The following is a 26,591-nucleotide window of genomic DNA, read 5'->3' on the forward strand; positions in this document are numbered from 1 at the left end:
TGGTAGAGTTGCTATACCCTGTTGTGAGGTTATGACCCTGCTTAGTTTTGTATCATCAGCGAACACCGAGATGGAACTACTTATTCTAACCTCTATATTATTTGTGACCAAGTTAAACAGAATTGGTCCCAGGACAGAGCCCTGCACATACAGCTCACTCTAGACCATTCAGGAAATATGCCATTAATTACTACTCTCTGGACGTGCTCCTGTAAAAAGTTTTATATCCAGGTAAGTACCAAGTCCTCAATTTCAAAATATTGTAATTTAAGCGTTTATAGAGTACTGTGCCAAATGCTTTAGCTAAATGTAGATACACTATGTCCACAGGCCTTACTACTCCAGATTACAGCTTACCTTTTCATAGAATGTTAACAGGTTGGTCGGGCAAGAATGATCCTTTATAAATCCATGTTGGTTACTACTAACGATACTATTTTCAACAGCAAATTTTTGGATATGGTCCTTTATCATACCCTCCAATAGTTTACATACTATTAATGTGAGGCTGACTGGTCTGTAGTTTCCAGGTATGTATCTTGGCCCTTATTTTCAATATTGATTCCACAATTGCTTTTCACCAATCAACTGGTACCATTCCAGTAAGTACACTTTCCCTAAAAATGATAGATAAAGGTCTGGCTATAACATAGCCAAGCTCTTTGAGAACTCTTGGGTGTAAGCTATCCAGCCCTTGTGATTCACATTGGGTTTTCAAATCTTTTCTGAACACTGGTACATTCAATATACTGTTATTAACCTTGCTGACTTATACCCCTCCTTTTCATTCATATAAACTGAGCAGAATTTATGTAATACAGTTGCCTTATCCCTGTCACTTGTGACTGACTCCCCTGGTCATCTTTTATGGGGCCAATATGCTCTGACCTCACCTTTTTCCTATTAATATATTTGAAAAAAACGTTGGTGATTTTTTTTTTCTTTCTCTTGAACAATACGTCTTTCGTAATCTATTTTGGCATGCCCTGATCGCACTCTTTTTCTGCATTTCCTAATGCACTAGTTATATTTTTGGGATGTCCATGATGACCCCTTGGCCTTGTATTTATTAAAGAATGTTTTTTTTTTCTTGCGGATAATCCTTTTATTAAAAATGTATTTTCATACTAAAAAAAAGTAAACATTTTGTTTTTTGTCAGTTAAATATAAAATGTTACATGTGAAAAAGGTAATATTTTCCACTTTTAGCCAGCAGGCGGTAATCTCCATGCAAGTAAAAAATAACTGAGATCCTCCATCCCCCATAATTGAGGTCCTCCGTAACTGAGATCCTCCATTCCCCATAACTAAGGTCATAAATCATCCGTAACTGAGAACCTCCACACCCCACAACTGAGGTCCTCCATAACTGAGATCCTTCATCCCCCATAATTAAGGTCATACATCGTCCGTAACTGAGAACCTCCATCCCCCATAATTAAGGTCCCCCCTAACGGAGATCCTCCATAACGGAGATCCTCCATCCCCCATAATTGAGGTCCACCATAACTGAGATCCTCCATTCCCCATAAATGAGGTCGTCCATCTCCCATAACTAAGGTCATACATCGTCCATAACAGATCCTCCACCCCCCATAACTGAGATCCTCCATCCCCCATAATTAAGGTCATACATCGTCCGTAACTGAGAACCTCCATCCCCCCCATAACTAAGGTCCTCTATAACTGAGGTCATACATCGTCCATAACAGATCCTCCACCCCCCATAACTGAGATCCTCCATCCCCCATAATTAAAGTCATACATCGTCCGTAACTGAGAACCTCCATTCCCCCCATAACTAAGGTCCTCCATAATGGAGATCCTCCATCCCCCATAACTGAGGTCATACATCGTCAACAAATGAGATCCTCAATCCCCCATAATTAAGGTCATACATCGTCCGTAACCGAGAACCTCCATCCCCCCCATAACTAAGGTCCTCCATAATGGAGATCCTCCATCCCCCATAACTGAGGTCATACAGTACATTGTCCACAAATGAGATCCTCAATCCCCCATAATTAAAGTCATACATCGTCCGTAGCTGAGAACCTCCATTCCCCCCATAACTAAGGTCCTCCATAATGGAGATCTTCCATTCCCCATAACCGGAGGTCACATTGTCCACAAATGAGATCCTCAATCCCCAATTACTAAGGTCCTTCATAACTGAGATCTCTATCCCCCATAACTGAGGTCCTCCATCTCCCATAACTAAGGCCCTCCATAACTTGAATCCTCCATCCCCCTAACTGAGGTCCTCCATTCCCCATAACTAAGGCCCTCCATAACTGAGATCCTCCATTCCCCATAAATAAGGCCCTCCATAACTGAGATCCTCCATTCCCCATAAATAAGGCGCTCCATAACTGAGATCCTCCATTCCCCATAACTAAAGCCCTCCATAACTGAGATCCTCCATTCCCCATAACTAAGGCCCTCCATAACTGAGATCCTCCATTCCCCATAACTAAGGCCCTCCATAACTGAGATCCTCCATTCCCCATAACTAAGGCCCTCCGTAACTGTGGTCCTCCATCTCACTTATTAGCTTTGTTGTCCTTTCTCTGGACTCTCTCCATTTCCACCACATCCTTCCTGAGGACTGGTGACCAGAACTGGAGGGCATACTCAAGTAAAAAAGGACAACTACTGCACCCCGATTGTCGGTCCAGTCACGTAGGACGATCTCCCTTTTCTTTATCCACAAGCTATATCTAAATTTTCCCTCCCCAAGGTTTCCTTCTTTAAAGCTTCTGCTGAAGATCAATGGATATTAGACTACACTCCTAGAAGGACCCAACCACCTGTGACGCCCCCTCCTTCTCTCTCCTAGAAGGACCCAACCACCTGTGACACCCCCTCCTTCTCTTTCCTAGAGGGACCCAACCAGCAGTGACACCTCCTCCTTCTCTCTCCTAGAGGGACCCAACCAGCTGTGACACCCCCTCCTTCTCTCTCCTAGAGGGACCCAACCAGCAGTGACACCCACTCCTTCTCTCTCCTAGAGGGACCCAACCAGCTGTGACACCCCCTCCTTCTCTCTCCTAGAGGGACCCAACCAGCTATGACACCCCCTCCTTCTCTCTCCTAGAGGGACCCAACCAGCAGTGACACCCCCTCCTTCTCTCTCCTAGAGGGACCCAACCAGCTGTGACACCCCCTCCTTCTCTCTCCTAGAGGGACCCAACCAGCTGTGACACCCCCTCCTTCTCTCTCCTAGAGGGACCCAACCAGCTGTGACACCCCCTCCTTCTCTCTCCTAGAGGGACCCAACCAGCAGGGACACCTCCTCCTTCTCTCTCCTAGAGGGACCCAACCAGCTGTGACACCCCCTCCTTCTCTCTCCTAGAGGGACTCAACCAGCTGTGACACCCCCTCCTTCTCTCTCCTAGAGGGACCCAACCAGCTGTGACACCCCCTCCTTCTCTCTCCTAGAGGGACCCAACCAGCTGTGACACCCCCTCCTTCTCTCTCCTAGAGGGACCCAACCAGCTGTGACACCCCCTCCTTCTCTCTCCTAGAGGGACCCAACCAGCTGTGACACCCCCTCCTTCTCTCTCCTAGAGGGACCCAACCAGCAGTGACACCCCCTCCTTCATTCTTCTAGCATAGTAAGCCAGACAGAATGCTAAAGTCTTTACTGAACTTTCTTTCTTTATAAAGTGTTTCTTACATGATAAAGATCAGAGGAACGCTTAGCCACGTGTTTTCTGAGGTGTATACCAAGGTGAGCTTCTTCCCAGTGTGAGATCTCTGATGTACGGCAAAATATGATCCATATAGAAGACATTTCCCGCACTCAGGACACTAATACACATGGAGGGTGGTGTGGGTTCTCTGATGTCTGTAAAGATTGGACATCTGTTGGAAACATTACCCACACTCAGGGCAGGAATATGGTTTCACCCCCGTGTGAGATCTCTGATGTGCAACAAGATGTGATCTCAGTCTAAAACATTTCCTGCACTCAGGGCATGGATACGGCTTCTCCCCAGTGTGAGATCTGTAATGTTTACCCAGTGTTGATTTACAAATAAAGCCTTTTCCACACTCAGAACAGGTATACGGCTTCTCACCAGTGTGTATTCTTTGATGTCTAGAAAGATGGGGCTTCTGTGAAAAACATTTCCCGCACTCAGTACAGGAATACGGCCTCTCACCCGTGTGACATCTGTAATGTATTGTGAGGTCTGATTTACGCAGAAATCCTTTCCCGCACTCAGAACAGGAATGAAGCTTCTCCCCTGCGTGATATCTCTGACATACAGAAAGAATGAGCTCAGAGCTAAAACATTTCCCACATTCAGGACAGGAACATTTGTCCTTCCCCTGACTTCCGGAACCATCCCCCACAGTACGAGGTTGCTCAGAGTCAGAAGGATTCCATGGTCTATCCACACTGTGAAGTCCACCATCCATAGTTGAGCTCATTGTCTTTTCTCCTCCACAATCTCCTGTGATGTCCTCATCTTCCATTCTACAACCTGGAGATAAAGTGAGACGATCCTTTGAGGGTTTCTCCATGGCGTGTCCTGGAAAAATATAAAAACATCATCAATAGATCTGAGAGGGTTAGTTCACTTCCATCAAGATTCCGTCTGGATCAGGTAGATATGAGTGAGAAGATGTTCTCTGTGGATGTCCCATATTGGGTGGTATTAATCATCTCCCACCCTACGTTGGACCAATCAGTGTGCAGTAACAGAGCAGAGATAAGAGAAGAATATATTATGGGTCACCTGTGCTGATCTCTGTAGGAGTGTCCTCCTCTATGAATGTCCTCGTCATTCCAGCCTCCTCCGTATATTGCTGATCATCCCTCACATACGTCTCTTCTACTTCACCCTCAACTTTCATCTTTATCAGATCTTCACCCTAAACCAACAGAATGGCAGAAAATAACATCTGTAACATAGAAGTATTTATGATGTGAGATCACATAGAAAATATCATCTTGTAGAGTCCACACATCGTCTCCACATGTCAGAGTGTTCAATCACTTTATGTTCCCGACCCTCAACTCCACCTACCTGATGATGGTGAGGGATGGTGTGACCTTCCTGTGTGGAATCCTGGGCATGTGGGGGACTGGGACATCTCTCTGGTGGGTTCCTGTTACTAGGTGATTCCATCACATCCTTGCATCCTCCAGAAAGCTCCTCCATCACTCCATACTCCTCATCTTCCTCTTTATACTCTTCTTTCACGACAATATTATAATCCTCGAGGTTTCCACTCTGAATATATAATAAAACATTTAATGTAACAGACACACTTGTGTATATAACATAACTACCAGAGATTGTCAATCCCCTACCTGATGATGGTGGGGGATGGTGTGACCTTCCTGTGTGGAATCCCGGGAATACAGAGGACGGGGACATCTCTCTGGTGGGTTCCCATTACTGGATCCATCTGTAGGAAACACACACACTGACTGAATACATTGTTTCTATGTGTTTATCAGGTGATGGAGGATCTAGGTCAGGGGTCCTCAAACTACGGCCCGCATGCGGCCCGCCAGGGTCCTGAACCCGGCCCGCCGGCCAGGATGTATCATTCATGGTTTTTTTTTTTCCATGAATCACCTAATTAAAGCCAGAGGCTCTAATAGGCTTCAGAAAAGGGTGGACCCGGGGCGCAGAGCACTGTGCCCTAGCCCACCCATTTGTGTGACAATAGCAAATGAAAATTCGCTATTGTCACACGGATCCTCCTCCTGGCCCATCAGAAAGTGGGTCAGAGACCCGCTTCCTGATTGGCCGAAAGGCGAGCCAATGCCATTGGCCGAGGAGGAGGCGGGAGGACTGAGGAGAAGCCGCCGCTGCAGGTAAGTGCACTGACTGGTCAATCTGCATTGAAGGGGGCACGGCACGATGGTTTCTGCATTGAAGGGGGGCACGCTGGTCTCTCTGCATTGAAAGGGGGCACGCTGGTCTCTCTGCATTGAAAGGGGGCACGCTGGTCTCTGCATTGAAGGGGGCACACTGGCCTCTGCATTGAAGGGGGCACGATGGTCTCTGCATTGAAAGGGGGCACGATGGTCTCTCTGCATTGAAGGGGGCACACTGGTCTCTCTGCATTGAAAGGGGGCACGCTGGTCTCTCTGCATTGAAAGGAGGCACAATGGTCTCTGCATTGAAAGGGGGCACGCTGGAGGGTCTCTGCATTGAAGGGGGCACGATGGTCTCTGCATTGAAAGGGGGACCGCTGGTCTCTGCATCTAAAGGGGGCATGATGGTCTCTGCATTGAAAGGGGGCACGCTGGTCTCTGCATTGAAAGGGGGCACACTGGTCTCTGCATTGAAAGGGGGCACGATGGTCTCTGCATTGAAAGGGGGCACGCTGATCTCTGCATTGAAAGGGGGCACAATGGTCTCTGCATTGAAAGGGTGCACGATGGTCTCTGCATTGAAGGGGGCACGATGGTCTCTGCATTGAAAGGAGGCACGCTGATCTCTGCATTGAAAGGGGGCATGATGTTCTCTGCATTGAAAGGGGGCACGATGGTCTCTGCATTGAAAGGGGGCACGATGGTCTCTGCATTGAAAGGGGGCACGATGGTCTCTGCATTGAAAGGGGGCACGCTGGTCACTCTGCATTGATGGGGGCACACTATACCTTGATTACTGAAGGCCCCTTTCACACTTTTGTGACCTCAAAGTCACGCAATTTTTTTACAGCGTTTTTTTGCCGCAAAGCAATGCCTATTACATTTTTCTGTTTGCGCCCCCCCCTCCCCAAACATTTTAAGCACCAGCCGCCACTATATAAATAAAACAATAAAAAATATGCGCATTGGAATTCGTTCATATTTTTTTTCAAACTATAGCCTGGCCCCCAACAGTGTCTGAGGGACCATGAACTGGCCTCCTGTTTAAAAAGTCTGAGGACCCCTGATCTAGGTGGATCCTCCGTACTGCTCTCTCCTATACAATAAAGTCTCCTCTTACCCGGTGATGTGAGGGGCGGCTGATTCTCCATCATGACGTCCTTGTAGAGATCCTTGTGTCCTTCTAAATACTCCCACTCCTCCATGGAGAAATAGACAGTGACATCCTGACACCTTATAGGAACCTGACACACACAATGATACAGTCACCATCCAGACACATCCCTTGTCTGTTACTGGATAATGTCCCAGAATTCCCAGCACCGCTCACCTCTCCTGTCAGCAGCTCCATCATCTTCTTGGTGACTTCTAGAATCTTCTCCATGTTGTGTCTCTCAGGTTTTAGGGAGTCACATGGAGGCACTGTGATGGTCATATGATCACCTGACTTCAGAAGAGGAAATCTCTGTATTGGGGAACCAATAGGAATATCATGTTAGAATCCCAGAATCCTCCTCACCTCTCCAGTCAGGTCTGTGTTTTATTAATAGAGATAAGAGTGATGTCATGTGACCTCCCAGAATCCTCCTCACCTCTCCGGTCAGGGCTGTGTTTTATTAATAGAGATAAGAGTGATGTCATGTGACCTCCCAGGATCCTCCTCACCTCTCCGGTCAGGGCTGTGTTTTATTAATAGAGATAAGAGTGATGTCATGTGACCTCCCAGAATCCTCCTCACCTCTCCGGTCAGCAGGTAGATGATCTCCAGGGTGAGGTTTAGTATCCTTTCAGTCATGTGACTCCGGTCCTCCTCCATCCTCATTGGTCATGCGATCCTTCCTGTAGACCAATAATTGATAACAGAGAATGATCTGGACTGGTTGTTATTAGGATGGAGATGTACGGGGGATAATATGACGGACATCCAGCTTACCGATTCCTGTGTTTTCGGGTAGTGAGGGAGCCCTTGGCCTTCACGTCTACATAAAATCCCTATTCTCCGCCAGGATCTCTGCAAGGATTTTTGCCTCCACAGGCGAAGATGCATTTCAGGATACGATTGGACCATCCATTCTGTTCTATAGAGAGGCAGATATAAATGGACATGTGTCCATTTACATCTGCTTGCATCCAATCCGATCCCCTAAAAACAGATGGATGGAGATCCTTTCCCCATCCGTCTAGCGGATTGGATCGAGTGACATTTACATCAGACCACCCATCCTCAAAGTATTCACAGCGCTTCACTTCTTCCACATGTCGTTATGTTACAGCCTTATTCCCGAAAATGGAATAAATTCATTATTTTCCTCAAAATTCTACAAACAATCCCTCATAATGACAACGTGAAAGAAGTTTGTTGGAAATCTTTGCAAATTTATTGAAAATAAAAAATGAAAAAAATCCAATGTACATAATTATCACAGCCTTTGCCATGACACTCAAAATTGAGCTCAGGTGCGTCCTGTTTCCACCGATCATCCTTGAGATGTTTCTACAACTTGGTAATTGGGGATTGAGGATCTCATTTGTGGACGATGTGACCTCAGGTTATGGGGGATGGAAGATCTCCGTTATGGAGGACCTTAGTTATGGGGGATGGAGGTTCTCAGCTACGGACGATGTATGACTTTATTTATGGGGGATTGAGGATCTCATTTGTGGACGATGTATGACCTCAGTTATGGGGAATGGAGGATCTCCATTATGGAGGACCTTAGTTATGGGGGGAATGGAGGTTCTCAGTTACGGACGATGTATGACCTTAATTATGGGGGATTGAGGATCTCATTTGTGGACGATGTATGACTGTGGTTGGAGTCCACCTGTGGTAAAGTCAGTTGATTGGACATGATTTGGAAAGGCACACACCTGTCTATATAAGGTCCCACATTTAACGGTGCATGTCAGAGCACAAACCAAGCCATGAAGTCCATGGAATTGTCTGTGGACTCCGGAGATAGGATTGTACAGAGGCACAGATCTGGGGAAGGGTACAGAAACATTTCTGCAGCATTGAAGGTCCCAATGAGCACAGTGGCCTCCATCATCTGTAAATGGAAGAAGTTTGGAATCACCAGGACTCTTCCTAGAGCGGGCAGCCCGGCCAAACTGAGCGAGGAGGGCCTTAGTCAGGGAGGTGACCAAGAACACGATGGTCACTCTGACAGAGCTCCAGTGTTTCTCTGTGGAGAGAGGAGAAACTTCCAGAAGGACAACCATCTCTGCAGCACTCCACCAATCAGGCCTGTATGGGTGTGGCCAGACGGAAGCCACTCCTCAGTAAAAGTCACATCACAGCCAGCCTGGAGTTTGCCAAAAGGCACCTGAAGGACTCTCAGACCATGAGAAACAAAATTCTCTGCTCTGATGACACAAAGATTGAACTCTTTGGCCTGAATGGTAAGCGTCATGTCTGGAGGAAACCAGGCACCGCTCATCACCTGGCCAATACCATCCCTACAGTGAAGCATGGTGGTGGCAGTGTCCTGCTGCGGGGATGTTTTTCAGCAGCAGGAACTGGGAGACAATTCAGGATGGAGGGAAAGATGAATGCAGCCATGTACAGAGACATCCTTGATGAAAACCTGTTCCAGAGCGCTCTGGACCTCAGACTGGGGTGAAGGATCATCTTCCAACAGGACAACCACCCTAAGCGCACAGCCAAGATAACAAATGGGTGGCTATAGGACAACTCTGTGAATGTTCTTGAGTGGCCCAGCCAGAGCCCAGACTTGAACCCGATTGAACATCTCTGGAGAGATCTGAAAATGGCTGTGCACCGACGCTCCCCATCCAACCTGATGGAGCTTGAGAGGTCCTGAAAAGAAGAATGGGGGAAACTGCCCAAAAATAGGAGTGCCAAGCTTGTAGCATCATACTCAAAAAGACTTGAGGCTGTAATTGGTGCCAAATGAGCTTCACCAAAGTATTGAGCAAAGGGTGTGAATACTTATGTACATGGGATTACTTTAATAAATTTGCAAAGATTTCCAGCAAACTTCTTTCACGTTGTCATCATGGGGGATTGTTTGTAGAATTTTGAGGAAAATAATGAATTTAATCCATTTTGGAATAAGGCTGTAACATAAAATGTGGAAAAAGTGAATACTTTCCGGATGCCCTGTAGAGGAGAGCAAGCTCTGTCCGTGTCCGCTCTGCATAAACAGAGCGGACATGGACCTGTCATCCCCCTGCTCAATAAGGATCAGAGATTCCCCACTGAGCAGGCGGATTTGAGTTGGAGTCTGCCCGTGGGAAAGGGGCCTAATAGTACGTCTCATTATACACAACATCTAGTAGATGGACTATTGAGGTGCAGGAAAGAACAGGAGCAATCTATCAAGCCATGGAACACCTACTAGAGCAGGGACAACCCAGAGCCCGCACATGTAAAGGGATGCTTGGAATGCCACGTTCAATGCACCTTCCTCCAGTACATAGCCAACTCAAGACATTGACTCACCCCATCTCTCAATCCATGCAGCCCGTTATAGAGATGGGAGAGGGAGCTGATTTTTAATGATTCGGCTTCCAGTTGACTTCCATGGGGTTCGGCTCTGCCACTCGAACTTTACTCATGTTCATCAAACCTGCCCCGAACTGAACCAAGGAGTGTTTGGCTCATCACTAGTCTTTTAAAAAAATCTATGATATGTTCTTCAATCCATTATATATATATGAAGGTGCTCCCCACATTTAATTGTGCTCCTCCAAACAGAAAGGCCCCACCGTTCTGTAGTATCTCCCCGCTACCGGAAGGTAACTCAGCTTTACTGTTATCGCCAGTAATAGAGATGGGAGAGGGAGCCAGTCAAGCTGGTGTTGGCCTCAGTCCCGCACATCAGCAGCCACTGAAAACAAATCAAAAATAACCCTTATGTGAGGACAAGGACCAGGCTGGACCGGAGCTCTGTGACTGTACCTTGTATGGGGGGGGGGGGGGGGCGGGTGCTCATCATCCTATGGGGGAGACTGCACATGCGATGTAGATGGCATAGGAGGCACTACGGCAATCAGTTCAGCCTGGATCTATGTCAAAGGACAGATTCCAATTATGAATGATCACCAATGCCCCGTACACACGTTCCGATAATCGTACGACAAAACTCGCTTTCGACCTGATCGCACGATAATCTGATCGTTAGTACACAGCTTTCGACAGCCGATCACGACAGTTGGTCCAACAAAATCCGAAGGGACAAACAGGAAAACTTCTGTCATACGACAGCTTATCGAACAATAATCGTTTCATCAGTACACTATGCGTCCGCTACAAATCGATCGACAAAGACCGCGCATGCTCAGAAACACTAAAATAGCACAGAAAAAGCCTGGCTGCCATTGTTTTTGTTTTGCACCATCTGATACGTAGCTAAGCAACCAAGAAGCTTTTCCAGAATCGTACGACAAAAATCATACGGTTTGTACGCATTGTTGAATTCGATGTTAGTATCATGCAACAAAATGTGAACGATAAGTCGTACGATTATCGGAACGTGTGTATGGGGCATTAGTGTGGGCCATCAAGTGACTGGGGATTGGATTTTACCGCCCCTCTTATCCTCGCACTCAGGTGGCTGCCTTATGCTTGCGCTGGCCCTGTTCTCCGCACTTCTTGAAAAAAAGGGGAAAATGGTTTCCGGCTCTGTAAGTTGGGGAATCTTCTGACCCTGAAGGGGTTGATCTACGTTTCCACACTATATACAGTATGTGTGTATCATCATCTGCTGGAGATAGAAGACGTCACAGTGACTATGGGGGAAGAGGACGGACATGACGGGGGGTTACTGGGTGTAAATATGAAACCTTCTACCCAACTTACTGAGATGAAAAAGAAAGACATTTTTTAGCCCCAAATATTAACTCAGAGGCCACACCCCATATATACAAATCATTATGACTTAAAGCCCAAATCTCTAATGAAAGTATTCCCTGTGAAGATTTTCTCTACCTGTGCTCCCATCACACAAATCTGATGCTGACCAAAGGCCAGATGAAATCTTCTTCACAAATCGACTCCTCCCAGAAGGTCCATCTCCTGGTCCGCCGTGGTAGTTTTTACAGCCAAACTACATATCACAGCTATGTCCTTGTTCCGTGTCCTGTACCAAGTCCTGTAGTGATGAGGAGATCAGCTGGGGGAACCACAGTGTTCTGTGGAGGACCAGGAGATCGGCACTCTCCGGTCATGTAGGTTTCTGAAGAAGACTTCAACAGGCATTAGAGCTCAGTGTTCGCGTATTGTGTCCCTATACCGTGTCCCATACCCTGTCCTGTACTATGTCCTGTACTAATGAAGATATCATCTGGAGGAACCACAGTGTTCTATGGAGGACCAGGAGATCGGCACTCCCCGGTCATGTAGGTTTCCAAAGCAGACTTCAGCAGGCAGTGGAGCTCAGTGTTCCCGTATTGTGTCCCTATACCATGTCCCATACCCTGTCCTGTACTGTGTCCTGTAGTGATGAAGAGATCATCTGGAGGAAGCACAGTGTTCTGTGGAGGACCAGGAGATCGGCACTCCCCGGTCATGTAGGTTTCTGAAGAAGACTTCAACAGGCATTGGATCTCAGTGTTCCCGTATTGTTTCCCTATACTGTGTCCCATACCCTGTCCTGTAATATGCCCTGTAGTGATGAAGAGATCATCTGGAGGAACCACAGTGTTGTGTGGAGGACCAGGAGATCCACACTCCCCAGTAGTGTAGGTTTCTGAAGAAGACTTCAGCAGGCAGTGGAGCTCAGTTTTCCTTTACTATGTCCCTATACCATGTCCCATACCCTGTCCTGTGCCGTGTCCTGTAGTGATGAAGAGATCATCTGGAGGAACCACAGTGTTCTGTGGAGGACCAGGAGATCCGCAGTCCCCAGTCATGTAGGTTTCTGAAGAAGACTTCAACAGGCATTCGAACTCAGTGTTCCCGTATTGTGTCCCTGTACCATGTCCCATACCCTGTCCTGTACTGTGTCCTGTAGTGATGAAGAGATCATCTGGAGGAACCACAGAGTTCTGTGGAGGACCAGGAAATCGGCACTCCCCCGACAAGTAGGTTTCTGAAGAAGACTTCAACAGGCATTGGAGCTTAGTGTTCGCGTATTGTGTCCCTATACCGTGTCCCATACCCTGTCCTGTACTATGTCCTGTAGTAATGAAGAGATCATCTGGAGGAACCACAGAGTTCTGTGGCGGACCAGGAGATCGGCACTCCCCCGACAAGTAGGTTTCTGAAGAAGACTTCAACAGGCATTGGAGCTCAGTGTTCGCGTATTGTGTCCCTGTAACATGTCCCATACCCTGTCCTGTACTGTGTCCTATACGGCATCCTGTAATGATGAGGAGATCAACAAGAGGAACCGGAGAGCTCTGTGGAGGAAGAGGAGTTCGGCACTCCTCAGTCGTGTCGATTTCTGAGGAAGACTTCAGTTGGCATCAGAGTTTGTTCCGAGAGTAAGAATTTACCTTTACAGGGAAATTCTTTTTGGGTTTGACTTTTGGTGACAATGTGATTTTTTTTTTCACCATTACTTACCAATAGAAACTCTTTGAGCAGTTAAATATTTGTCTGCGTGTACATCAGACTTAAAAGAGGGATATTTAAAGGACAAAGATAGACAGAGGAATTTGGTTCCTAATAAGATACAGTGATGAGAGATATGATAAAATACAATCTAATTACCTTCTCTGTTGCCAGTTCCAGCAATGTCTTCCCTCTAAATCCTCAAGCATGGAACTTCCTGTCTGTATCTGACATCACTTCCTGTTTGTAACTGACAACTTCCAGTCTTCCATAGAGACTTCCTGGGTATAAGTGAGATCACCACCTTGTGGAGCTCAGAGGAACTGCAGCCCTGAGGAACGTTAGTGTGAACACCTATCTCTTTGTAAATGTCGTACAGATGGGCCACTTCACAGGCAGGGGCAGGGCAACGGAATGTTGCATTTTTATTGCTTCACTTTAATCATTACTAGACTCACTGCTTCCAGACAACTGGAAATTTTTTACCTTTTTCTTTGGTTTGGAACATGTCCCCCAGGGCTGTGCCCAGCCACCCATGGCATTTATTTGACAATTCCTTGCCTATCAGCCTTGAAAATGACCAAAACTGATTTTTAATGATTCGGCCTCCAATTGACTTTCATGGGGTTCGAACTTTGGACCACCCAAACTTTACTTATATTCGTCGAACCTGCCCCGAACCGAACCAAGGAGTGTTTGGCTCATCACTAGTCTTTTAAACAATCTATGATATGTTCTTCATTCCATTATATATATATATGAAGGTGCACCCCACATGTAATTGTGCTCCTCCAAACAGAAAGGCCCCCACCATTCTGTAGTATCTCCCCATTACAGGAAGGAAAATAAGCCTTACTGTTATCGCCTTTGGTTCTCCTTTATAACCACTTTCCACTTCTACTGGCCATAATGCAGTATTTTTTTTTTTATGGCTCCTAGATGGGGCTTATAATCAAGGGAAATAACCATATTAGCCAAAATTCATCACAGTTTGACAAATACTTGGGACATTCCATTATATATATATATATATCAAGGTGCTCCCCACATGTAATTGTGTTCCTCCAAACAGAAAGGCCCCCACCGTTCTGTAGTACCTCCCCATTACAAGAAGGTAATTCAGCTTTACTGTTATCACCTTTTGGTTCTCCTTTTATAACCACATTCCACTTCTAGTGGCCATAATGTAGTATTTTTCTTATGGCTCCTAGATGGGGCTTATGTTTAAGGGGAATAACCATAACCATATTGGCCAAAATTCATCACAGTTGGATGAATGCTTGGGACATTCCATTATATATATATATATATATATATATATATATATATATATATATATATATATATATCATATCCCCTCTTAATCGTCTCCTCTTCAGGGAGAATACGTTTATTTTTTGTAGTCATTCCCATCAACTGAGATACTTCAGCCCCCATAACTCCCTCATAACTAAGGTCCTCCCCATAACGGAGGTTCTCTATAACTGAAATGCTCAATCCTCCATATCTGAGGTCCTCCATCCCCCATAACTGAGGTCCTCCATAACTGAGTTCCTCTATAACTGAGATCCTCCATCCCCCATACCGGAGGTCCTCCATAACCCATAACTGAGGTCCTCAAGCCCCCATAACTAAGGTCCTCCATAACTGGGGTCCTCCATAACTGAGGTCCTCTATACCCCATAACTGAGGTCCTCCATAACTGAGATCCTCTATACCCCATAACTGAGGTCCTCCAGCCCCCATAACTGAGGTCCTCCATCCCCCATAACTGAGGTCCTCCATTCCCCATAACTGAGATCCTCCATAACTGAGGTCCCCCATAAATGAGGTTCTCCATCCTCCAAAACTGAGGTCCTCCAGCCCCCCTATTAGCTTTGTTGCCCTTCTTTGGATTCTCTCCAGTTCCAGCACATCCTTCCTGAGACTGGTGACCAGAACTAGATGGCCTACTCAAGATGTGACCAAACCAGAGTTTTGTATTGTCAATGAATTATAGATTCATCTCTGGAGTAAATACTTGTTGGCCTTGCATGTTGCAGCTTGGCATTGCATGCTATTGCTGAGTCTGTCATCTACGAGGACCCTCAGATCCTTTTCTATCCTTGATTCCCTCAGAGGTTTTCCCCCTAGCCAGTAACTTGCATTTATATTTTTAGCTCCCAAGTGCATTACTTAAAATTTTTAAATATTAAACCTCATCTGCCATATGACTGTGGACCCTTTTATTTTAACTAGGTCTTCTTGTAAAGTTGCTATACCCAGCAGTGACAATCCCTTCTTCTCTCTCCTAGAGGGACCCAGCCAGCAGTGACACCCCTCCTTCTCTCTGCTAGAGGAACCCAACCAGCAGTGACACCCCCTCCTTCTCTCTCCTAGAGGGACCCATCCAGCAGTGACACCTCCTCCTCCTCTCTCCTAGAGGGACCCAACCAGCAGAGACACCCCCCCCCTTCTCTCTCCTAGAGGGGGACCCAACCAGCAGTGACACCCCCTCCTTCTCTCTCCTAGAGGGACCCATCCAGCAGTGACACCCCCTCCTTCTCTCTCCTAGAGGGGGACCCAACCAGCAGTGACACCCCCTCCTTCTCTCTCCTAGAGGGGGACCCAACCAGCAGTGACACCCCCTTTTTCTCTCTCCTAGAGGGACCCAACCAGCAGTGACACCCCCTCCTTCTCTCTCCTACAGGGACCCAACCAGCAGTGACACCCCTCCTTCTCTCTCCTAGAGGGACCCAACCAGCAGTGACACCACTCCTTCTATCTCCTAGAGGGACCCAACCAGCAGTGACACCCCCTCCTTCTCTCTCCTAGAGGGACCCAACCAGCAGTGACACTTCCACCTTCTCTCTCCTAGAGGGACCCAACCAGCAGTGACACCTCCTCCTTCTCTCTCCTAGAGGGACCCAACCAGCAGTGACACCCCCTCCTTCTTCTCTCTCCTAGAGGGACCCAACGAGCAGTGACACCCCCTCCTTCTCTGTCCTAGAGGGACCCAACCAGCAGTGACACCCCTCCTTCTCTCTCCTAGATGGACCCAACCAGCAGTGACACCTCCTCCTTCTCTCTCCTAGCAGAGTAAGCCAGACAGAACTTTGAAGTCTTCAGTGATCTCTGATTTCCTTTTAAGTGTTTCTTCCATGATAAAGATCAGAGAAGAGCTCATCCGCGTGTTTTCTGGGGTGTATATCAAAGTGTGCTTCTTCCTATCATGAGAATGATGACTTCTCGGCCTTGTATTTCTCAAAGAACAGTTTTTTCTTGCTGATAATCCTTTTACTGACTGGTCTTTAGTTTCCAGGCATGTATCTTGACCCTTTTTTTCAAATGATACCACAATTGCTTTTCACCAATCAACTGGTACCATTCCAGTCAGTACGCTTTCCCTAACTATGGTAAACAAAGTTCTGGCTATAACATGGCTAAGCTCTTTGAGAACTCTTGGGTGTAAACCATCCAGCCCTTGTGATTCACATTAGGTTTTCAAGTCTTTCTTGAACACTGGTACATTCAATATACCTTAATTAATGTTACTGTCATGTCTATTATACCCCTCCTTTTCATTCGTGTAAACTGAGAAGAATGTATTTATTACAGTGGACTTCTCCTTGTCACTCATGCCCGACTCCCCTGATCATATTTGATGGGGCCAATATGCTCTGACCTCACCTTTTTTTCTATAAATATATTTGAAAAAATGTTGGTAATATTTTTTTCCCCTCTGATAGTTTACATACTATTGATGTTAGGCTGACTGGTCTGTAGTTTCCAGGTATGTATCTTGACCCTTTTTTTCAATATCGATAGCACAATTGCTTTTCATCAATCAACTGGTACCATGCCAGTCAGTACGCATTCCCTAAAAGTTATAAACAAAGCTCTGGCTATAACATGGCTAAGCTCTTTGAGAACTCTTGGGTGTAAGCCACCCAGCCCTTGTGATTCACATTAGGTTTTTCAAGTCTTTTTTGAACACTGGTACATTCAATATACCTTTATTAACGTTACTGTCTTGTCTATTATTCCCCTCCTTTTCATTCATATAAACTAAGGACCAGAATGTATTTAATACAGTGATTTCCTGTCACCCGTGACCGACTCCCCCGGTCATCTTTTATGGGGCCAATATGCTCTGACCTCGCCTTTTTAATATTATATTTTAAAAAAATGTTGGTGATTTTTTTTTTTACCTTCCTGCGCTGCGTCTCCTGTAAACTATTTCAGTTGCCCTGATTGCACTCTTGCATTTCTTTTTGCATTCTGTGCATTTCTGGAATGCAAATGATGACCCCCCTCGGCCTTGAATTTATTAAAGGACATTTTTTGTTATGAATTTATTTTCATGCTAAAAAAAAAAAAAATAAAAGATTTAAAATTTTTATTTTTTTTCAGGTAAATATGAAATGTTACATCTAAAAAGATCATATTTTCCACTTTCAGCCAGCAGGTGATAATCACTAAACAATTGAAAATGACAACAGCAGCACTACAACGGTCAGTCCAGTCACGTAGGGTGATCTCCACTTTCTTCATCAACAATCTTTAGTTCATCTTCTTCATCTAGATTTTTGCTTCTTCCTTTGAAGCTTTTGCCGAAGATCAGGGGAGATCAGACAACACTCCTAGAGGGACCCAACCAGCAGTGACACCCCCTCCTTCTCTCTCCTAGAGGGACCCAACCAGCAGTCACACCTCCTCCTTCTCTCTCCTAGAGGGACCCAACCAGCAGTGACACCTCTCCTTCTCTCTCCTAGAGGGACCCAACCAGCAGTGACACTCCCTCCTACTCTCTCCTAGAGGGACCCAACCAGCAGTGACACCTCCTCCTTCTCTCTCCTAGAGGGACCCAACCAGCAGTGACACCTCCTCCTTCTCTCTCCTAGAGGGACCCAACCAGCAGTGACACCTCCTCCTTCTCTCTCCTAGAGAGACCCAACCAGTAGTGACACCTCTCCTTCTCTCTCCTAGAGAGACCCAACCAGCAGTGACACCTCCTCCTTCTCTCTCCTAGAGGGACCCAACCAGCAGTGACACCTCCTCCTTCTCTCTCCTAGAGAGACCCAACCAGTAGTGACACCCCCTCCTTCTCTCTCCTAGAGGGACCCAACCAGCAGTGACACCTCCTCCTTCTCTCTCCTAGAGGGACACAACCAGCAGTGACACCCCCTCCTTCTCTCTGCTAGAGGGACCCAACCAGCAGTGACACCCCCTCCTTCTCTCTCCTAGAGGGACCCAACCAGCAGTGACACCTCCTCCTTCTCTCTCCTAGAGGGACCCAACCAGCAGTGACACCCCCTCCTTCTCTCTCCTAGAGGGACCCAACCAGCAGTGACACCCCCTCCTTCTCTCTCCTAGAGGGACCAAACAAGCAGTGACACCCCTCCTTCTCTCTCCTAGAGGAACCCAACCAGCAGTGACACCCCCTCCTTCTCTCTCCTAGAGGGACCAAACAAGCAGTGATACCCCTTCCTTCTCTCTCCTAGAGGGACCCAACCAGCAGTGACACCCCCTCCTTCTCTCTCCTAGAGGGACCTAACCAGCAATTACACCCCCTCCTTCTCTCTCCTAGAGGGACCTAACCAGCAATGACACCTCCTCCTTCTCTCTTCTAGAGTGACCCAACCAGCAGTGACACCTCCTCCTTCTCTCTCCTAGAGGGGCCCAACCAGCAGTGACACCCCCTCCTTCTCTCTCCTAGAGGGACCCAACCAGCAGTGACACCCCCTCCTTCTCTCTCCTAGAGGGACCCAACCAGCAGTGACACCCCCTCCTTCTCTCTCCTAGAGGGGCCCAACCAGCAGTGAGACCCCCTCCTTCTCTCTCCTAGAGGGGCCCAACCAGCAGTGACACCCCCTCCTTCTCTCTCCTAGAGGGACCCAACCAGCAGTGACACCCCCTCCTTCTCTCTCCTAGCAGAGTAAGCCAGACAGAACTTTGAAGTCTTCAGTGATCTCTGATTTCCTTATAAAGTGTTTCTTCCATGATAAAGATCAGAGGAACGCTCAGCCAGATGTTTTCTGAGGTGTATATCAAGGTGGGCTTCCTCCTAGTGTGAGATCTCTGATGTATGGCAAAATATGATCCATATAGAACACATTTCCCGCACTCAGGACACCAATACAGCTCGAGGGTTCGTGTGGGTTTTCAGATGTCTGTAAAGATGGGACTTCTGTGGAAAACATTTCCCGCACTCAGGGCAAGAATAAGGCTTCTTGCCGGTGTGTAATAATTGATGTCTGGAATAGTTGGTTTTATGTGAGAAACATTTCCCGCACTCAGGACAGGAGTACGGCTTCTCCCCTGTGTGAGACCTCTGATGTACAACAAGGTGTGATTTTTGTGGAAAACATTTCCCGCACTCGGGGCAGGAATATGGCTTCTCGCCCCTGTGCAATCTCTGATGGCTATAAAGATGGGCCCTCTGTGAAAAACTTTTTCCGCACTCAGGGCAGAAATACGGCTTCTCCCCCGTGTGAGATCTGTAATGGATTTTGAGGTCTGATTTACGAAGAAAACCTTTCCCACACTCGGAACAGGAATGAAGCTTATCACTCAAGTGAGAACCCTGATATACAGAGAGAATTAGTTCTGAGCTAAAACATTTCCCACATTCAGGACAGGGAAATGTCTTCTCCCCCTGAATTCCGGCACCATCCCTCACAGTACGAGGTTGCTCAGGGTCAGAGGGATTCCATGGTCTATCCACATTGTGAAGTCCACCATCCATAGTTGAGCTCATTGTCTTTTCTCCTCCACAATCTCCTGTGATGTCCTCATCTTCCATTTTACAACCTGGAGATAAAGTGAGACGATCCTTTGAGGGTTTCTCCATGGCGTGTCCTGGAAAAATATAAAAACTTCGTCAATAGATCTGAGAGGGTTAGTTCACTTCCATCAAGATTCCATCTGGATCAGGTAGATATGAGTGAGCAGATGTTCCCTGTGGATGTTCCAACCAGCTGGGACTCTTCTGATTTACAAAAATAAGTCGTTACTAGGGATGAGCTTCGGATTCTGGACAACCATGAGTTGGACCTAAGCCCAAGATGTTCACATTTCATAAAATAGGTGAACTAAATGGCCAATTGGCTCACCCGCCAAACATCTGGCTGCTTGCACCATAGGTCATTTATTTAGTGGCAGTATCACTACTGCAACTAAATGACATGACTGCACTTATAAATTGCTAGGTCACTGCAGGCACCTATCTCCTAGCAACCAGTCATGGTATGAAGTCGCCTGCATCATAGCAATCAGTTAGGCTGTGTGGCTACCTGCATCCTAGCAACCTATAATGCTGTACAGCCCCCTCCGTCATCACTGGTTGTTAGGACGCAGATGGCCATACAGTATCACTGGTTGCTAGGATGCAGGCAGTTGCCTTCGACCTAGCAACAATTGACAACATGAGGGTGGCTTCTTGCAGATTGGCTTTGAAAAAGCTCCCATAGACTTTATTAGGGTTCAAAGACTTTGAGCTGTGATTGCGCATTCTCTTGTGAATTGAGCACCGGCCAGCTCACTCATCACTACTTCATACATTTCATCCCAACAAGACTGGTAATAGAGTTTTATGGTAACATTTAGCTATAAGTCTGCTGGAAGAAGAGGGACCAACCTAAGAAAGTCTCAATCTGTGTTCTCATATCTGTGCTACTGTAACTAGGAGTGACACACAACCTAATACTGCCAGCTGAACCTCGTGATGGGTATCAGTACAGGGAGGTGACCATTATCAACCTATTATTGGCTGATATCACTCAGCTCCCGCCCTACTCTGGACCAATCAGTGAGCAGTAACAGAGCAGAGATAAGAAAATATATTATGGGTCACCTGTGCTGATCTCTGTAGGAGTGTCCTCCTCTATGAATGTCCTCGTCATTCCAGCCTCCTCCGTATATTGCTGATCATCCCTCACATACGTATCTTCTACTTCACCCTCAACTTTCATCTTCATCAGATCTTCACCCTAAACCAACAGAATGGCAGAAAATAACATCTGTAACATAGAAGTATTTATGATGTGAGATCACATAGAAAATATCATCTTGTAGAGTCCACACATCGTCTCCACATGTCAGAGTGTTCAATCACTTTATGTTCCCGACCCTCAACTCCACCTACCTGATGATGGTGAGGGATGGTGTGACCTTCCTGTGTGGAATCCTGGGAATACAGAGGACGGGGACATCTCTCTGGTGGGTTCCTGGTATTAGGTGACTCCAGCATAATGTCCTTGTAGAGATCCTTGTGTCTTTCAGAGGGCTCCTTTATCACACCATACTCCTCATCCTCTTCATTATACTCTTCTTTAACTACAATTTTTAAATCTCCAAAGTTTCCACTCTAAATATACAATAAAACATTAATTGTAACACATATGAGTGTACTAAAATCATAACTTCCAAAAAGTGTTGATCACCTACCTTATACAGTTTTGTGTAGTTGTTATCTTCCTGTGTGGAATCCCGGGAATACAGAGGACGGGGACATCTCTCTGGTGGGTTCCCATTACTGGATCCATCTGTAGGAAACACACACACTGACTGAATACATTGTTTCTATGTGTTTATCAGATGATGGGGGATCTAGGTGGATCCTCCGTACTGCTCTCTCCTTTACAATAAAGTCTCCTCTTACCCGGTGATGTGAGGGGCGGCTGATTCTCCATCATGACGTCCTTGTAGAGATCCTTGTGTCCTTCTAAATACTCCCACTCCTCCATGGAGAAATAGACAGTGACATCCTGACACCTTATAGGAACCTGACACACACAATGATACAGTCACCATCCAGACACATCCCTTGTCTGTTACTGGATAATGTCCCAGAATTCCCGGCACCGCTCACCTCTCCTGTCAGCAGCTCCATCATCTTCTTGGTGACTTCTAGAATCTTCTGCATGTTGTGTCTCTCAGGTTTTAGGGAGTCACATGGAGGCACTGTGATGGTCATATGATCACCTGACTTCAGAAGAGGAAATCTCTGTATTGGGGAACCAATAGGAATATCATGTTAGAATCCCAGAATCCTCCTCACCTCTCCGGTCAGGTCTGTGTTTTATTAATAGCGATAAGAGTGATGTCATGTGAACTCCCAGAATCCTCCTCACCTCTCCGGTCAGCAGGTAGATGATCTCCAGGGTGAGGTTTAGAATCTTCTCAGTCATGTGACTCCGGTCCTCCTCCATTCTCATTCGTTATGTAATCGCTTCAGGTTTCCCTGTAGTGCAATAACGGATAACATTTTCTATGTAAAATCTTTTTTTGTTTTGTTTTTGCTTAGTTTTTAATCTGTCAACAAAGAAAGCTGAATAAGATTCATATCTATCCTCCACGCATCTCCAAAATAAAGAGGATGTTCCGGCCCCGTAAAAAAGGTTCTGACCCTGAAGAGGCTATTCTAGGTTTCCACACTATATATGTGTGTCACAGTGACTATGGAGATCGAGGACGAAACATGACGGGGGGGGGGGGGGTTACTGGGTGTAAATAGAAAATAATATCTTATTACCTTCTCTCCTGCCAGTTCCAGCAATGTCTCCTCTCTTTTTCCCGACTCACCTCTAACCGGGAACTTCTTATTTATACCTGACATCACTTCCTGTCTTTGTCTTGACTTACTTCCTGTTTGTAGCTGACATCACTTCCTGTCTTCCATAGAGACTTCCTGTCTGGGTAGAGGGGAGATCACCATCTTGTTGAGCTCAGAGGAACTGCAGCCCCCCGATAACCGTCTCGTAGTGTGAACACGGCCTTGTGCTGTGTGTGTATGTACTGTATATCCTTATAGATGGGGTCATCTCCACTCCCACCAAGAGAGAAAGGAATATATTATACAAGCTAAAATGTTTGCAGCACTGAACTCCTAAATCCATATCTATTTAACAACAATATATAGCGAGGAGTTATAGGACAGCCAGGACTGCATGTAAAGTTAACAAATCTACTGTCAACTTCAAGATGGATGGGATCCAATGGCTTCACAAAAATCAGATCATTTTCACGGTCCCCTTGAAGGTGCTCACCCTCTGCCATCCTACGTCTCGCCCTAGGACCCAGATGACGGGTGTCATCTGAAAAGGCAAGATGCCATTCACTGATCTCCCGTAGTGAGCAAGAACCTTGAAACAACTAGTATTACGTCACTTCTGTTTTTAGAGATGCTAACGGGGTACCCCCACACAAAAAAATTTAGGGGGTTCCCACCTAGATTTTAAGGCGCAATACCAAAAAAACATGAGGTTCCCTACAGATGCATACCAGACCCTTATCCGAGAATTCAGCCTCCATGCAAGGAAAGGAGAGATGAGCATGCAGCCCCCTTCCTGAACCACACAAGACAACATGCCCTCATTATGGAGATACGATCCCTCCATGTGAATGAGGACCCCTATTTATTCATAAAAACCTTTGTAGCACTACTCCCATAGGAGCTGCAGGAATACTGTCCAGGCAATCCCCACAAGCTTCGACCCACAGACTCATTCACATGTTTCTTCAGTGACCAGTCTAGGGGTGTTGTTTTTATTTTTGAAGAACCTGGATAGGGTTGAGGGAGTTAGGTAGGATACTCCAAAAACAAGAACTATGCACACTTAAGGACTTAGGTATTCTTCAGGACAAGCTTTAATAAAGTCTGTGTTTTTAGCAAACAGTAGACTTCAGCTTTAAGGTAGCAGCAGTAGTGGTTACTGTAACCTCCTTTCTTAGAGCCACGGGAGGAGAGTCTCTTTAAGATTATTATCAGGACAAAGCTCTTCAGGACAACAGCGGGTGTCCCCTTTAACTGGACCCACAGCTGACTCTCTAGCGCCAGAGTGGTAGGCAGAAGCACAAAGGTCCCCAAGATCTTTTAGAAGCATCTGTACCCATGCAAGGCCCAAGGATAGCTGGTTGCCTTCTTATCAACATAGAAAAAAACTATTCAGTCGCAAAGAATGTATTAGGACACGAGGCCATACAATGCGATTAGAGGAGAAGCGATTTAACCTCGGGCAACGCAGGGGGTTCTTTACAGTAAGGGCTACAAGACTGTGGAATTCTCTACCATAAATGGTAGTTACTGCGGGGAGTATGGCTACTTTTAAAAGACTCTTGGACATACATCTCAAGGATAAAAACATTCGGGGGTATGGGAAATGAATACGTCCACGCACGCCGACACAGGCTGAACTGGATGGACTATTGTCTTTATTTAACCTTAACTACTATGTAACTTCCAAGCGACACCTTACTCTGGTGATACCAGACCAGATCATCAGTAGGCAGCCCCCCTCAGTCAGCATTCTTTAGTTCCAGGGTCTCAGCGTCCAGGTCCTCAGTTCGTCCACCTGAGGGCTCATGACAGCAGACAAAGCAGCATTGCCTGGAAGAGCAGCGTGCCCTCCAGGCTGGACTAATCCTTTCCAGGTAAAGACCCCAACCTCAGTGTGCCCACAGAATATATATACAGTCTCCCAGCATGCAATCAGAGCCTATCTCTCTGGGATACGCCAGGGCTGTGTAGTATGGTAAGCAACGGGTTAAGTTGCTGTCTGCAAAATGTTACAATTATGTATATGTCTGGGAGGTGGGTGTGGCTGAAGTTAGTTGCATGCTGATGTGCAGTGAATAAAGAAGCAACCTGTACAGCTTGTCTGTGTTAATACACTACATTTTGGGGACGAGGATGGCTAGCTTTCTGGATTTACCGGCTATCGGACCGTTTGATGTGTCTGGAGACCACACTAGTCTCTCACAGCGCTGGGACAAGTAGAAGAAGGGATTTCAGCTCTATGTTATAGCCACAGGAGTGACTGCACCTGCTCAGAAGAGAGCCATGCTGCTGCATCTAGCTGGACCTCAAGTTCAGGACATTTTTGAAACCCTGGGAGCAACAGGGGAAGATTCAGACTATGAGACAGCCATGAATAGACTGAGTGAGTACTTTGAGCCAAAGAAAAATATTCCCTATGAAAGATATAAGTTTAGACAGGCTGTGCAAGAACTGGGAGAAACCACAGACAGTTATGTGACTAGGCTGAAATATCTGGCAAAGTCTTGTGATTTTGGGACTGTAACTGAGGAGATAATCAGAGATCAGGTCATAGAGAAATGCACATCTGTGCACCTCAGGAGGAGATTATTGAGAGAACCTAGTCTCACACTTACTAGTCTGCAGGAGATTGCAAGAGCCATTGAACTGTCTGAGCTCCAGGCTCTGCATATTGAAACCAAGAACACTGCATCTGTCAATACAGTCTCCAAACCTACCTATAATAATAGGAATATCTGGAGTAGGAAAGAGAGTTTTCCAAAGAGGACTTTACATATCACCTGCAATAAATGTGGCAGGGCGGGACACACAAGTCAGGACTGCACTGTGGTACAGAATAAAATGTGCTATGCTTGTGGAAAGACAGGTCATTTTGCAGCTGTGTGTAGAAGTACAACCAGAGATAACAAAACCAAAGGACAATCTGCACAAGTAAATGTTATAGCTGAGGATAAAGAGAGTGCTCCTGACTGTGAATTTATATTCTCCCTGTGTTCTCTGCAAGCTGGGACATTAACCATTAAGATTGGAAATACAGATGTGTCAGTGTTGATTGACTCTGGAGCTACATGCAATGTTATGGACTTGGCTTCTTGGCACAGTCTTAATGGCAGAGAAAATCACCTTAAATTGTGTAACACCACTAAACAGATTTATACTTATGGCTCCAGTACACCACTGCAACTTAAAGGCAAATTTTATACCTCTGTTCAAACACATGAGACTGGTCCTCCATTGCAGACCGAATTCTATGTTGTAGATGGCACAGGGTCACCTCTGCTTGGTCGTCAAACCGCAATGGCACTAGGGGTGTTACAGATTGGCCGTGATGTAGGCAGCGCAAGAGTGAATATGGTGTCTCCTGCTATTTCTGCATTGAAAGAGGAATTTAAAGATTGCTTCTCTGGGTTTGGAAAATTAAAGGATTTTCAGTTGGAGCTTCACATTGATCCACATGTAAAGCCTATTGCACAGCCAGTACGCAGACTTCCTTATAGCCTGAGATCACCTGTTGAGCACAAACTGGCAGAGCTGCTAGACCTTGACATTATTGAACCTGTGGAAGGGCCCACTCCGTGGGTATCGCCGTTAGTTGTTGTACCAAAGGGCACAGATATTCGGATTTGTGTGGACATGAGATGTGCTAACCAAGCTGTGCAGAGAGAGAGACATCCAATTCCCACAATTGAAGATGT

General features: G+C 46.2%; 5 protein-coding genes and 1 pseudogene across 6 annotated transcripts in view; all 6 read right to left on the reverse strand.

The window, feature by feature from the left end:
* The window catches only part of LOC309563950 (uncharacterized protein), a gene marked incomplete at its 3' end in the record, with an annotated part of 302,349 nt that extends 297,472 nt beyond the window's left edge, over nt 1-4,877 (reverse strand). The window contains exons 1-2 of the mRNA XM_082268579.1: nt 4,746-4,877; nt 3,884-4,538 (exon numbers count right to left, since the gene is read on the reverse strand). Of these exons, the coding sequence (XP_082124705.1) occupies nt 3,884-4,538; nt 4,746-4,863 (773 nt within the window). The 5' untranslated portion in view covers nt 4,864-4,877. The remainder of the gene's footprint in view (nt 1-3,883; nt 4,539-4,745) is intronic.
* Nucleotides 1-26,591, reverse strand: part of LOC309564447 (uncharacterized protein) — a 714,240-nt gene that overhangs the window by 476,650 nt on the left and 210,999 nt on the right.
* Nucleotides 1-26,591, reverse strand: part of LOC309562813 — a 76,639-nt pseudogene that overhangs the window by 21,494 nt on the left and 28,554 nt on the right. The gene's annotated exons all lie outside the window — the stretch shown is intronic.
* LOC309562945 (uncharacterized protein) lies at nt 6,954-7,673 on the reverse strand. The gene is made up of 2 exons (XM_082267273.1): nt 7,578-7,673; nt 6,954-7,304 (listed from the first exon to the last, which is right to left on the reverse strand). The coding sequence occupies exons 1-2, from the start codon at nt 7,659-7,661 to the stop codon at nt 7,074-7,076; spliced, it is 315 nt and encodes a 104-aa protein (XP_082123399.1). The 5' UTR covers nt 7,662-7,673; the 3' UTR covers nt 6,954-7,073.
* On the reverse strand, nt 18,082-20,195 carry LOC309562873 (uncharacterized protein). The gene has a single exon (XM_082267193.1). The coding sequence runs from the start codon at nt 20,188-20,190 to the stop codon at nt 19,465-19,467; it is 726 nt and encodes a 241-aa protein (XP_082123319.1). The 5' UTR covers nt 20,191-20,195; the 3' UTR covers nt 18,082-19,464.
* On the reverse strand, nt 22,006-22,553 carry LOC309562951 (uncharacterized protein). Its single transcript, XM_082267278.1, has 2 exons — nt 22,472-22,553; nt 22,006-22,344 (listed from the first exon to the last, which is right to left on the reverse strand). Exons 1-2 carry the CDS (start codon nt 22,547-22,549, stop codon nt 22,114-22,116), a joined length of 309 nt encoding a protein of 102 aa, XP_082123404.1. The 5' UTR covers nt 22,550-22,553; the 3' UTR covers nt 22,006-22,113.

The sequence above is a fragment of the Pelophylax lessonae genome, assembly GCF_965119305.1.
Source record: "Pelophylax lessonae genome assembly, chromosome: 9".
Taxonomy (NCBI): Eukaryota; Metazoa; Chordata; class Amphibia; order Anura; family Ranidae; genus Pelophylax; species Pelophylax lessonae.

Excerpts from the sequence above, each read along its gene's own strand:
- LOC309562945 (XM_082267273.1), bottom strand. The coding sequence starts at position 7,661 with ATGAGGATGGAGGAGGACCGGAGTCACATGACTGAAAGGATACTAAAC. Across the intron at positions 7,305-7,577 it reads TCTACCTGCTGACCGGAGAG|AGATTTCCTCTTCTGAAGTC; the intron begins GTGAGGAGGATT and ends TCCCCAATACAG.
- LOC309562873 (XM_082267193.1), bottom strand. The coding sequence starts at position 20,190 with ATGGAGAAACCCTCAAAGGATCGTCTCACTTTATCTCCAGGTTGTAAA.
- LOC309562951 (XM_082267278.1), bottom strand. The coding sequence starts at position 22,549 with ATGGAGGAGGACCGGAGTCACATGACTGAGAAGATTCTAAACCTCACC. Across the intron at positions 22,345-22,471 it reads TCTACCTGCTGACCGGAGAG|AGATTTCCTCTTCTGAAGTC; the intron begins GTGAGGAGGATT and ends TCCCCAATACAG.